This window comes from Anas acuta, chromosome 10 (genome assembly GCF_963932015.1).
Source record: "Anas acuta chromosome 10, bAnaAcu1.1, whole genome shotgun sequence".
Classification (NCBI taxonomy): Eukaryota; Metazoa; Chordata; class Aves; order Anseriformes; family Anatidae; genus Anas; species Anas acuta.
In genome coordinates this window covers 9,599,044-9,613,377 of record NC_088988.1, presented here as the reverse complement: position 1 = coordinate 9,613,377, position 14,334 = coordinate 9,599,044, and the positions used below count along the sequence as shown (strand labels likewise).

Genomic DNA, 14,334 nt, shown 5'->3' with positions numbered 1-14,334 from the left:
TTTTTTTGCTAAAATTCAAAGGTAATGCAAATAGTATTATACAGAGAACATCAGAAACATAAATATTCTCTGCCTTACAGCCATGCAAATTAGGAATCATTCTGGTAAAATCAGTTTTCATCAATATACCATTTTTACAATATACCATACTTTACACTCATCATGAAACATCATAATAAATTGCTGCTAGATCACATCATCTATATCACTGAAGTTGCCCAAATATCCTCCTGTTTGTAAAGGGTAGTAAAAAACTAAGCTGAACCTTAACTGGAACTATTAAAGTCAAAGAGTTAAGTGTAATGGAGTGTGTAGTTTACCAAGCAGACGATATCTCTAGTCTACCAATGAAACAAAATTGTAACTGACGTAACTGATCTACTATGATTCTTTTGTAAGATCGATCTTTTTATCTGATAACGAGGGTTCAAGGACTGCATATCCTTCAAGCCCGCACAGGGATTTCAACTATAATCACCTATACGTTAAAAAAACATAATTATTTGTTGTTAAAGTTACATTTTCTCTCATGTGTTGTACTTTGACCAAGGAGCCTTAAAAAATTGTTTTAAGCATTTTAAGTGTAAGAAATGGTAAGGAATGGAAACAGGCAGCCACTAGATGGCATTTTTAGTCTAACTTTTACAGGTGTTCAATTTGTCACTGTCCTAAAAGTAAGGCCTTGCATTCCTTCAGTCATGACAACTATGGTCATATTGCAAGTTAAGCCAATCAAATGTCCCTGGAGTAGTTAAATTCAGCTGGTAGCTTTCTTTCAATGGAGCTGGCAATATACAACAGTAGCACGCATTCTAGAATTTGAATGTCTGTGATAGAGCAACTTTGCTGAATAAAGTTTAGAAGAAGGTATGTCAAGAGGGTAAAAAGAAAGCAGAAAAAATTATGTTCCTGATAATCCTTGAAAAGTAGTGGTGCATAGCAGTTATTCAGCCCAATGAATAGCCTCTAAGGGGTACATGTGTGCTAGAGACACTGACTAGAATACAGCTAGGAGCATTTAGACAGTAGAAGCATTTGGCTGTACACTTAGTCACGTGGTCTGAATTTTTGGGTAGACCTGTGTGGTGCCAGGAGTTGGACTAATAGCAGTTTGTACTGTCATAGTTACTATCCTCTGAGGGTCTCACAACACATTATAAATCTTAGTACACAGTCTCTGGATTTCATTTTTCTCATCTCATAGACAGTAAAATAATATCAGTAAAAGGAATAAAAGAGTTCTTGCTGTAAAGCTCTCATACTAGCCATATTTCAACCAATATATTAACAAGTTAAGAATTTCTATATAAAATACCAATTAATATGGTCCCTTGCACTACAGAACATAGTTACTAGGAAAATTTTGCTAAATTAAAATGAATTATCAGTCAAACATTTAGTCTTACCTCTTAAAAAACATTGTGGACTAGTAATCTTTAGTCTTTGGTGGGGAATAATTTTATTATTTTTGCTTCATTTTGCTGTAAGGAAGAAATTATTACAAAAGCTTTTGTATTATCAATGTGTCTTGTTTCACTGTAGTAAAAAATAAGATACTTTATAATCTAACAACTGAGAAAAGCTATAAAGTTTCTAAATCAAAGTGTAGTAAACATCTCCCAGAAACTGAACACCTTGTAGGATTCACCATTTAAAGCTCTTTACTATAGCTAAGCTTTTACAATAACCTTGTGAGCTAAATATTACCCTTCTGCTGTTCACAAGTAAACCACCCTTAAAGAAGCTTAAGTACTGTGTTCAAGGTCACAGCATGGACACATTCTGTAGATAAGTAAGCTTCTTTTATTGGACCCAAGTGGTTGTAATTGGGAAAAGATGAATCAAGGTTTGGTACACAAACCCTCTCAACACTTGAGAAGTCTTACGTGCTTAAAATTAAAAAAAAAATGAAATATTTATCTGTAACCTACTCTGTTAAAGCATGTAGAAATGTAGTAGTACTTTGATAGTTTAAGTCGCATGAAGTAAGTGATACCACTTAAATTTCAATTAAGAAGCTTTTACTTTAGCCCTCATAGAACAGGGATATCAAATCTGTAAGGTTGTTCTGGAATTCTGGAAGACCTTTTACATTTTAAAAGGTGTTTCATGTAGTAAGTAACTATAAGAGGGAAATAAGATTCAAAATTCATAGTAACAAAAATCCAACTCTGACAGTAGGCAAAAAAGTCATTAAAGATGTAGTAAATGTCAAGAATTCTTAGCCAAAAGAATAAACAGCAATAGAAGGCATTGGTCCCAGAAGATGGGAAGAACTGTGGCACAGACCTTTTTTTTTTTTTTTTAATTGATAGACTTTCTGGAACTTTGAAAAAAAGCCTGAAACTTCAGGGATGACTGCTGTGTTCATATTATTCTACTATTGCATGGTCAAGGCTCCTGTGATACCTGGAGGTGAGCAATCAGATCATCCCTCACTCTGAAACACATGCATCAGGTGAAGGTATTGGTGTTTCTCTGTTAAAGGAAGCCTGAGGAAAAAACAACACTGCAATATGTAGGAAAATACAGACCTGTTCAAAATAGATGAGATACATATTTAAGTGTCATTTATTTAAATGGACAAATGAAGATACATAAATAGATTTATTTTTTGCAATACCAGTTTGCATTACTAGCAAAGCTATACTCATATAGTTAAAAACATTTCATTATGTTTCTTCTCTATTATTTCCTCTAGTATAGTCTGTGTAAGAGTCTCAAATACAAAACAGTGCTGAGTTAACCCTCACAACATCCCTGTGAGGTAGGTCAGTCATACAGTGTAACTCTTGTTTTACATATGAAGAAACAGAGGAACAGAATATTTTAGGTTGGCATACCAGAAAAGCTGTAAAGAGTTGCATCTAGAATTCTGGCCTTCAATTCCTCATACTGTGCTTCACACACAGTATCTTTCTCCCTTTTCAGAAAATAAAAAAATAGGCCATAGTAGGTGTTCTCCTCACTAACCCCTTTGCTTTCCTTTAAGGTATACAGCTTTGAACATTTTTTTCGTTTAAGATGATAACTGATAATCAACAAATCATGTCTGAAGTATACAGATTTAATGAAACATTTGAAGCCCATAATTAAATAACTGAAAATAGAGTGAGTATAGTTACAGATAACCTCACTATATACCACTAGACACAGTAGTCTGAATGATTTCATCACTACGCTGCAGTAGCAGCAACACTAAAGCATGACTTGTCTAAAGCCACTATTTTGAGGAGGTAAAGTATTCATGACTGATGAAGCCTCACATTTGCAGGGAATATCCCTGAAGAGGGCCATAGCTAGGGGATGATTTGTGCAGCAATGTACATTCAGTGCAGTCAAGGTCTACCCACATTAGTTCTTAAGTAAAATAAACAATCTACATTCTGTAGGGCAGACACCGAAGGTCATATTGCAAAGCAAATCACCTGAGGTAGAATTTGAACAATTGAGATAGCCAGAAGTTACATACCTGAATTTCTACGGATGTTTTCAACAGAACTAACGAGGCCACTAATTATGTATTCTGTATGGGCTAAAAGAATTGATGTCTAACAATAGCGTGCAATAATATGGTCTGTTTTTAAACTCAGCATTTGCATCTTAGAACAGTAACTTGAAAAATGTACATATTTTCAAGTAGTGGTGTTCCCATCAGTGCCTACTTGAGGTGAATGAAGAACAACTTCTGTACTACTTGTGCACTTGGTCAGGCAGCTAAAACATAGTGAAAATCTTTCAAAGGGAGCTCAAACTATGAAAAATTTAAGTCCAGTTGATACAAATTTCTTGACTATTGTTTCATCTTGCATTAAATCAAACAATCTGGTGTGTGCATCAGCACTAATAGTGCAACAGTGTCTTATATTGATTCTTAGTTTTGAGTCCTGGACAGCATTCCCAATTACTTCACTATCCCTTATACCAAGAAGAGTTCCAGTTAAAAAGATGAAAGATTAAGTTAGAGTGAGATTTTAAATATTTAAATCAACTATAAAATCAGAAAGTTGTCCCCCTCCAAGTATGGCGTGTTCAGGGAAATGGCTATCTTGCACACTTGAGGAGTGTTTTAAAAAAAAAAAAGATTGTCTTTCATGTGGAAGCTCTTGGATATTGCAGGGCCATTGTCAGTTTTCTTCAGGCATTGAAGGAAGCTCGAACTACTCTCCCCTTCAGTGGCTGAGGGGGGCGAAAATTATTCACCATTTGAATCCTCTGGTCTTCCTCACTGGTGAAGAGGAGCGTGCGGAATTTCTCCAGCTGTAAATTCATGTGAAATAATTTAAAGCTTAAGAAGGCAATTGATATTAATGTTCTTGAAAAAGGATCAAACGAGAGCATTCATTGAGGTCTGTTGATAGCATAGGTTTAAGCAAATATCCTAGGTAGTATTAATAGAAAAAATGCAAGCCCTGATTATTGGACAGGATTATTATTCACAGGCTAATGCTATTTTCAGTTGGCCCTGCTGCAAAGCAAAACAGCCATTGCTTGTGTATCCAGTGTCAAATCTTAAAATATCTGGGAGAGTATTAGAAGTTTACCTGTTTCTCAGAAATACTGATGGGTTCTTTCAGCACTATCCATGTTACACTTTCATTAAGCGGTGGTGTTGTCAAAGATCCAAGGTACGTCCAATAATCTAGACGCAAAGGCAGGAGACATTTGGGGTTGAAGCTTCTAAATTGAGCTTTTGTCCCCTGGAAGACAATGGGTATTTGATATTTCTTTTCACTTTTAAGTGCAAATTAGGAAGTCTTTATGAAACAAACAAAACAGTAGAGCAATACTAAAGAATGGAGAGCAGGAGAAGAAGAGTCTATAATAGTTTGGCTGCCTCATAACTAGTTATCCAAAAAGGTAGCATGAAGAGAGAATCAGGAAAAATATTACATACTATTGCATATCAACTGTGACCTCTGGTGTTGGCTGATTGGACTTGGCATTTTTACCCCATGGCCTTTACCAAAGTTCATCCCTTTGTGACAAACGTCTAAAAATAGTGCAGGAAGTATATTCCTGCTGCATGGCCTCTACCAAAGTTCAGATCTTCTGATAAAAGGTCCAAAAATATAGACAAAATACACTTCCTATGTTAATGTTCAGTGAACTACAGAAAATATCATGAAGAATTTCCTTGTCCTGTTACTGGCTATTTTCTACACTATCCATCTGCTTCAGTAAAAAATGGGAAAAACTTGTTCTAAAACAATCATTGCCTGCTGCGACAAGTATCAGCTTTAAAAAACAAGCATCTAAGTCTAAAAGTAGAGCAAGCTGGATCAACTGAAAGACTAGTAGAAGGAGGTGCTGTGCCTAAGGTAGCAATTGCCTTGACTGCCACACTGCAGGGCAAGATTTTTTTCAGCCTGCAGTTCTATTCACAAGTATCAGAGGTATGGAGTCACTCACAAAGCACTGCCCAGAAGTCTCTAAAGCTGCTCATAAGGAACAGACTGAGCAGCTTATCCCTGGTGACAAACCCGCAGACCTATCACTGCAACTGAGGAATGACACTTACCTGTATGTTCAGGGAATCTTATTGAAATCTAAATATCACTTCATGTATCTACAACCTACATACAACTGTTGAATTGCTTCCCCCCCCCCCCCCAGCTTTCACAAGCATATACAAAGGAACAAGAAAAATGCCAACTCAAGTATTAGGTAGTGCTTTTTAATATTAGAACTTAGGCATCTTACAGAGTGCATTAAGCCTGTATAAATCTAAAAAGAATAATATTTGTGATGGTCTAATTAGTCTTCCTTCAGCAAGCTTCAAAGATCTTGGACACATCTGATAAAAGATAACCTTCACATACTACTGACAATGAACTAGCTTAGGACCCCATGAAAGTTATCCCCTCAGAGCTTTGCAGCAGAAATAATTTGGACCATCAGCTTCAAGTTGTTCAAGCTGGGCTTGATGATTCATTTTGCTGAGCCTGAAGGGTCACAGAGCTTTTGTTTTAGGTAACTCAGGAAAAGCAAAACCTCTGAATGACCAGTGAGGTCAGCATAGCCTAGGGAGGCACCTGCTAACAGTAGGCAAATACACTGAAGTATGGAGAGTCAGAGAACAGAGGGATTGGACAGGAAGAATAAGACTGCAGTGGTACTCTAATGAAAGGATTTGTTGTGGTTGATTTTGCGTTTTTCATTGTCTCAAAGATGTGTAACTTTTTTTCCCCAGGGGATGTCCCAGAAATAAGAAAAATTAAATATCTTAAACTTACTTTAAATTTTACCATGTACAAAGCATCAGTGAGCCTGTTCATACTGGCGTGTTCTTTTCCAATCTAAAATAGTAATGGAATAGACAAGTTAAATAAGAATGACTATAATTACGCTTTGAATAGGTAGCATAGCTTTCTTATCTCAATCTCAGCATTCCTACTAAGGAAGGTTTAACAGCAATTTGCTATGAGTTACTGCTTCCAGTAAGTCATCTGTTTTCCCTGAGCACCTCTTAAATACATAGCTTGGTTCTCAAACATTTGACAGCATAATGCTTTTCATCATGTAAACATGCTATTTTTGTAATTCTTACCTCCAAGAAAACACCAACTACAGCCAAGCCATCTGGAGCTGCTGCTGCTTCTCCAAATGTTGCATATTTTCTGGCATTCCAGTGAACTAAGTGGAGCTTTAAAGGCAGCAACAAAGTAGAATTAAACAAATCAGTTTTAGAAGCTGTCAACATAGGTGGAACATAGATTGACTCATACTTAACGGGCAGTAATGCTTGCTCATAATGGAGTATAGACTCCAAAGACATCTTTGGGAATATGAGCAAGTTCAGTCTTCTGGATCTAGACATAAGCATGGACAGACACTAAATTATATCTGTTATCCTTAATTAGAAGCAACTCAGGTATTAACAGATGATTCTGTGGCTTAACTTTACTGATATGGGCCTTTATCCCATGGAACACTGTGCCTCATTGCTCACTGGGGGACTCCAGGATGTTACCCTGCTGCAGGATTTGCAAGAGACTGTTGTGGAAATGCCTGAGCCTTGTCCCTGCTTTGCAGAAAGTGCTCAGGAGCCTGAAGATGAAGCCATTTCTAAGCTTTATAGGTGGCAGCAGCAGCGTCATTTCATAGGTTGTGATCTTCTGCTGTAGTCTAGTTTGTCCATGCAGGTAGCAGAGCTAGATGCTGCTTCTCAACATCATACTGGCCAGTACATCCTTCCCGTCTGCACCAGTGAAAGGATGGAATTGATCACATGCAGCGTGCTAAACCACATAGAGGGCTTTTAGAGGTGCAAGTAGTGCTGTGTGAGCAAAAGAGCTGAGCTGTGGAGCCAACTGTGCGCTATTGACCATGGGCAGAGAATCTTGGAGAAAGGGCTGCACTGCACGGAGGTGTGCTCTCCAAATACAGGGCAATTAACAGATGAACAATAGATCAGAAACTCATGTAAAAAATAAAATTCTCATTAAAGCCCATATGACTTAGTCACACAGAACCATTAGAATTCTAAGAAACATAAAGACACCACTACAGATGTTTGCCAACAGCATTTGCATGAATTAATCTCATCTGTAAAAACAGTTACCTCACAGGGGAAAGGTTTGCCATCAATTGTATGCTCTGATCCCTGGCTGTGCTTTGCCCCCCAGTGGAAGTGGAACTGCTTTAGCCGAAAGGGATTTTCAAAGGGACCACCGCTGATCACTAGGTAGAAGGAAATAAGAGTAAAGCATTTTCACTTTTTGGCTCCCTGGTAGTAAAACCTAACAGCTGTTGGCTGTTATTTTCTAATCCTATACATCTCTATTTGCAGTATAAAAAAGACACCACATGCAGATAGTTAAGGGTTAGATTTGTTACTGGAAAACACCCAAACTCAAGTAAAAAATAAATTTGGAAAGTATCAAGTAGCTACTTATGCAGGATTCTTTAACTTTTTTTCCTGGAAAGAAATCATTTAACATATGAGAATTTAGTAGGTTTGTTATGGCTAGGCCTTTCCAGTTTAACACAAAACCTAAGTTGAACACGTAAAACATTTTTGACAACACTACTTGGGATTCTGTGCAAAAGGTAAATACCTTGAGCATCAGGTAGAGAAATCAGCTAAGTATTTCCTCTATAAGACTTCTTTCCAGTGGAGGATCTCTATGTTCTGCTTCCTTTAAATACCTGATCCCATAAAACATGTAATGTAATAGCTTGTACTTTAGACAACACCATTCAGAATCTCAAATGACCTCATAAAGATGGGAAAGGGATACAGAGAAACTTTATACATCATTTAGAAATAACACTTAAGAACAGATGAATGTTTAAGACTAACTACAGAAGATACTCTAACAACTCCATCTATAGTTCTCTTGTACATTTATATGGCACTAAACCAATTAAGTTTTACTCAGCAGACATAAAAGCCTGATCAAAGTCTTGCAATAAGTGCAATTGAAGTCCATCTAGAAATCATAAGGCACTTACTCTCAGTGCAATCTGTAACATTTTTATTCAAAAACTTAAAGTTGTAGCATTGTGCATGCCCTCACAGGTACATAGCTCTAGACTTCATGCAGGACACTAGCCTTGCCAAAATATTCTTAGTATTAATTAATATTAAGTATTTTCTAGTATGCTTTGCTGAACTTAAGAGAATGCATCACCTGTCCCAATATTTTAAGAAATCTAGCTATGATGGATTAGTCAGAATTCTGTTGTATCATTTATGCAGAGCTGTGAGTCACTAGATCTATTTCAACACAACTCAAACCCTCAAAACCATGTTTATGCTCCTAGCAATCTTGTTCCTTCTACATGTTATTGAAACATCACACATGCATAGCATAGAAAGTGCAGGTGCCTTCATTCCTGCACGAGCTCTGAGTTTCTCTGCAGAGTGATGCATAATGGTCCTAAACTTGTAGAACTGGATAAAGTGCACTGTTGCATTGATAGAGTTCAGCTTTGAATTGCATGAAACTAATTAGCAAGCTAAAGTAATATTTCAAGGTACAATTTACAAGTTATTTTCAGGATTACATGCTTATTGGATTTCTATGCAGTAAGTTTTAGAAGATGAACTTTAACATTTAGAAATACCTGAAAACCTGACCAATAATTTGGGCAGTTCTTTAGTTTCATCTGAGATGCGGAAATCAAGAATCAAGTGGCAGGAATTTTAACACCCAGGCCCTATTCCGAAGGGTTACCAAGAGAGACAAACCACTTCAGATAAAGTAACTGGTTTTGAGTACCTAGGATATCCTATTTAACTGAGATCAATGAACACAACCAAATGGAAGATGAAATCAATTGTCAGGCTTAAAATCAGAGTATTTTTAAATGCACTCTTCTCCATTTATCAGCTACTTTATCTCTATTTTGATGCTGTATTTACCACCATCCTTCCTTCCTGACCTCTCCCCCCCCCCCCCCGCATTGTAAAAACAAGATCTACCATAGAAGTAGAATTAATAGAAGTAATCATATAAAGCATTTAAGTTTTCAGCCAAGTAATTGCATGTAAGTGCAACATCCACCAGTTCCTACCAATTCAGAATGAGCTCAAGACTTGATCATTTCTGAAGAAGCTGTACTGCCATGAGGAAAGAATAAAATGCAAGATAGCAGTGACTGGTCAATACAAAAATAGGTCTAGTGTGCTACAGTTATGATGACTATTCTGTATGACCTGGTCTCTGATAATCCTCTTCCCTTCTCTGTCCCTGTGGATGCAAAACTGGGGGGTGAGCTAGCCAAAGCTAGTACCTCTGATTTAGGTGATCAGACAAGCAGGGCATTGAGAAGTGTTCATGCCTACTCAGCATGCTGGCTCTCCAGAAAACTGACAATCCCCATTGAAAAGGAACCACTACAAGCAGGCTTCTGAGTTTCTTAATAAAAGTGCTTCTCCTAATGCAGAAACTATTCAGCTGCATGATATGAAATATTGCTTGAGAGACTGAAGTGAAGGCAAGAAACATAAGGCTTAGGTTTATTCGTACACAAAATTCAAAGGGCACTGGTTGCATACCTTGTTCTGAACTGAGTTTATATGTTGCATAAAATACGCTATCCAAGATATACTTAATTGTTTCCCTAAGACACAAGATGTTATGCCAATGTAGTTGGCCATGTTGTAGCCTCACCTGTCTTGTCATCAGTATCTTCAAACTCTACCATAACTGAGTGGCCATTGTTGGAGATGTTGAGAGACGTGCAGGATTCATAGGAGACAATAAGCGGCATCAGATTCGGGTCATAGACTGCTTTTGCAGAAATTATATCAATAGGTGACTGACGGTTCCCTCGGGCAATAGGATAAGATCTGTGCCACTCAGAAGGCCCTTCAAAACCAAAGAAAGGAGAGCACCATTATTTTCTTTCTGCAATGCACAAAAATGTTACAGGACTTCATGAGGCTTGATGTAAGACTCACTTAGTACGAGTGCCTTGAACACTTGCCATCTGACAAGTTCATTTTATATTCCAAGCTTTGTGTTTTTATTAGCACAGTGCAACTAGATGAGGGACTGAAGTATTATGTACAAAACATACTGGGGAAGCCACAGTGCATCAATAGACTGCTGCATCTCCATTTACTTGTGCCACTAGTTTTCTGGGGAGTTGATAGTTATATCTTAAAGGTATCTGAAGTCCTTCCAAGGACTAGATGTGCAGGTATAAGCACACTTATATGCGCACACACTCCCTCAAAGAAACAGCGTTTAGTTCTTCCTAGGAAATATAATGTAAAAGCTACACTCATTCAAATGAGATGCAGATGACTCAATCTCTTAGCTACTGACTATGCAGTTATTTTTAAAACCATTTTAGGGCTGCAGTAAACCTTTGAGGCAGTTTCATTCCTCACTCATGCCCATTATGGTATCTTTCTGTCCTGAAAGAAATATTTTTCAGTGCGATAATTAACATTTCTAGACTTCCTGAAGCCAGTACAGTAGGGTTAAACACCTACTTAATAACATTGCTCTCTACTGGCAGATCTGGAACAGTCATGCCATTTGAGATAATAAAGCCTTACGTATCAGAATTCCTTATTCTTACCACTTATTTTTCTACTTCGGTTGTACAAGAAGCAATTCAATTCTTCTACTGTTCATGGTCAGAAATCTAAACAGTAACAATTTCACTTTAAGGATCCTAAGTTGCACATTTTTAGTGGTAGCATTCTCACAGTTTTACATAGTATTACTATTATTTTTAAAGCACATTATCCTCTTATCTTTGGCATTTTCTGAAGATTTAATCTTACAAAATAGTGTATTTTCTTGGTCTGGCTGTAAAGCAGATTTAGAGTTTAAATGCTGTTACACAAGATTAAGCAGTATCATTTGTCTCTTCCAAGCTTTGTGTTAGCATACATAGCTCTATTAATATTACCTAGATGTGCAAATACCATCTAGCAGCAATAACAGCTTCACTTATCAGTCAGGTGGAGCTGCTTTTGTATTGACAGCACCTGTTAAATAACTGCTGTCAGAAGAGGAAGAGACAGGCTCCTGAAGGTTATGTAAAAGGCTGTCTTATTGGACAAGATCAGTCATTCATCCATCGTTCTCTACAAAGGGTACAGGTGGTATAAAACATTGTTGTAGGGATCCTTCAGTAGTTTCACACATCCTCTCACTGACACAGTCTCGGAGGTGGGAAGTGAAGGAAGATAGCTAAATTAAAGACTGTCAAATCAGAAAGCACGATTTGTTCAGTAAGAGGTCTCTAATACTGATCTGTACAATTTATTGATGTTCCAGAAATATATAACATACACCTCTTTTTATTCATTTCTTTGTAAGTCAAGATATCACATTTCAGCAGCTGCACAGGACCAGAAAAACTATTACTGCTCTAATAAATCTGCTTTACTTAAAGGAATTGTTTTTGGAGAGACAAATAGTTCATTTTCATAGCAGCTTTTTGGAAAGGGACTCATCTGTAATATATGCAGCCTGAGCAAAAAAAAAAAAAAAAAACACTCAGTACTGAGTCTCTTAATTTAGGAGCGATTATTACAACAACAAAAGGCATCAGGTATAAGTTGATGCATCTTTTGGCAACACTTTCTGTGTGCTCTTTATCAATAAAGTAATTAATTAGCTGCTGTATCTACTTGATTCTTACAGACATAAAAATGCAGGGAGCTCTGCAGGGCTCAGGCAACAGTTCTAGAAAGAAAATGAATGGGGGAAGACAGAGAGATGCAGCATGGAAACGCTATAACCTACCGTCATCCTGCCCATATCCCCAACTGTGGTGGCCAGTCATTATAGGGCAGCTGCACCCTGCTTTGCTCTCAGCTCTTTGATCGGAGCATTGCTGCTTACCTGCCTTTATAATGGCTCACCGTGGGATAGGGTCAGCCCCTTAAAGATACAGAGCAACCAAAGCAGCTCCTGCAGGACGGGGAAAGCATCCGAGTTCCTGCTGCTCTGAAGTTTGCTGCTGCTTCTGGGCTCTGCCCTGCCCTGCCCTGCTCACTCTGTTTGCTAACACAGTATAGGAAAAGCGAAGCTTAAAATTTAAGTAACTGGAGTCTCAGGACCTAGAGAGGAAACAAGATTGTCCAGGTGACAACTAGCTAAATTTTTGCACGTGAAAATCAAATTTAGGGAAAAGTAGTAGTATTTTCTCATTCTGCACAGGGAAGCAATAGTCACAACCTGCTGTGAGCACCAGGGCACAGCAACGTGCAGATTGTAATGGGAACTGCCCGTCTCTCTTGTGTGTTCTGCACGGAGAAACACCTGGTTACTGCCTCTCGTTTCTCATTCTCTCTAGCTGCAAAAAAGACTGATATTACCAGCTGGTTTGTAACTAAAACTTAAGAAGCAGTGCTTAGATGAGATAGAGAGCAATCTCTTCTTAGAAAATAAAAGTGATTTGTGCTACCTTTAAACATGGTAGGATCACACCAATTAGAGATAAATCACCAATATGATTTTTTTTCTTGTTAACTCCAAGGAAACTTTTTAAAAGGCAAAAATAACAGCAGACTTACGTTAGGGAACAGAACATGGCAGACTCTAGAAATAGGAGCCTGTCTGTGAAGCTTCAGTGATGTCCTATAAACCAGTTGTTGCCTGCATCCAGCTAAACCCATGGAGAAGCTAAAATGAGATACCAAGTCTGCGTTTCTGCATTTTAAAAGCTCTTAGGACATCTTTGTGGCAAGAAACATGTCTCCCTGGCAGTAATTTTATTAGATCTAAGGGAACACCATCTGTAAATGCTACGTTTTGTAAAACATATTGATTTTCTTAAAGGCGGTAGCATGCGGAGATAAAGATCCTTCTATTATGCAATCAAGCAAATGGAAGAAAAAAATCAATGAAAGCATTTTAAGTAACTTTTCTATTGTTGTACAGCCTTGTAAGAATTCATTTCCTTTTTCAGGACCTTTCCACGAGAGTCAGCTTTAAAGCCTTTGAGATTTATTGATTCAAGCTAAATCACTCAACAAGGGATGTAACCTGCTGTAAAGGTGTCCACAGAGCAGTTATACAATGGCTTACTCAGATCCACTTCTCAATTTACTTCTGTCTAGCGTGATCTGCTGAGGTTGCTGAGCAGACCTGACACTCACACCAGGTCCTGATCCTGCCAGTGAGTCCGTGTGCCTAAATCCACACATGCAGGTGCTGCTGCAGTGGCACTGGGTTAAAACACTGCAGCTCTGTGGGACAGGTTGGCTGTAAGGAGGTGGGGGTGCTTCCCCTTATTCTGGTGTGGCTCTGTGGTGTGTCTGTAGGCAAACACGGTGACGAGACATGGGCAGGGTCAGTCAGATGCAAATAGTCTGGAAAGCTGTCCTAGATGATGGGAAAAAATGAAGAAACAAACAAAAAAACAACTTTCCAATGAAAGGAAATGGAAGATGAATTTTGCATCTTAACAAAGCATAGAAGTTTGGGGAAAATTGCATCCAAGACAGAGAATGACCAGTGACTGTTTTCAAGAGAAGCTTAAAAACTGCGGCTCAGACCTTACTCTCATGGCACAGTGCCAATGAAGTGGCCAAATATCTACGTGTGTTTGATACCGTTCAACACTTCCCCTTCATCTCCTTACATTCAAAACCACATAGATGGCTAAATATGTGTATTTCAAAGGGGGAATGACAAGAATAGCATGTTCTTCCTGGCAGCATGACAGGAAGTGGACTCCACATAATGGAAATTTTAATAGTTGGATTTAAGAAGGGTGAAAAAGAGGAGTGACAGTGCCTGAAAGATAAAACCTTCCTGAATAAAAATTTACCTATGAATTATAACAATATCAAATACATAGTTATTTATACACACAGTATCTAATATCCTCCCCCATTGATTTTTCTTTTTGAGG

At 37.9% G+C, this 14,334-nt stretch overlaps 1 protein-coding gene across 1 annotated transcript; it reads right to left on the bottom strand.

Annotated features, from left to right (window-relative positions):
* Positions 1-2,548: 2,548 nt before the first annotated feature.
* CA7 (carbonic anhydrase 7) lies at positions 2,549-12,317 on the bottom strand. The gene is made up of 7 exons (XM_068693602.1): positions 12,219-12,317; positions 10,122-10,319; positions 7,565-7,683; positions 6,551-6,646; positions 6,237-6,299; positions 4,545-4,700; positions 2,549-4,260 (listed from the first exon to the last, which is right to left on the bottom strand). Exons 1-7 carry the CDS (start codon positions 12,256-12,258, stop codon positions 4,138-4,140), a joined length of 795 nt encoding a protein of 264 aa, XP_068549703.1. The 5' UTR covers positions 12,259-12,317; the 3' UTR covers positions 2,549-4,137.
* Positions 12,318-14,334: the final 2,017 nt, after the last annotated feature.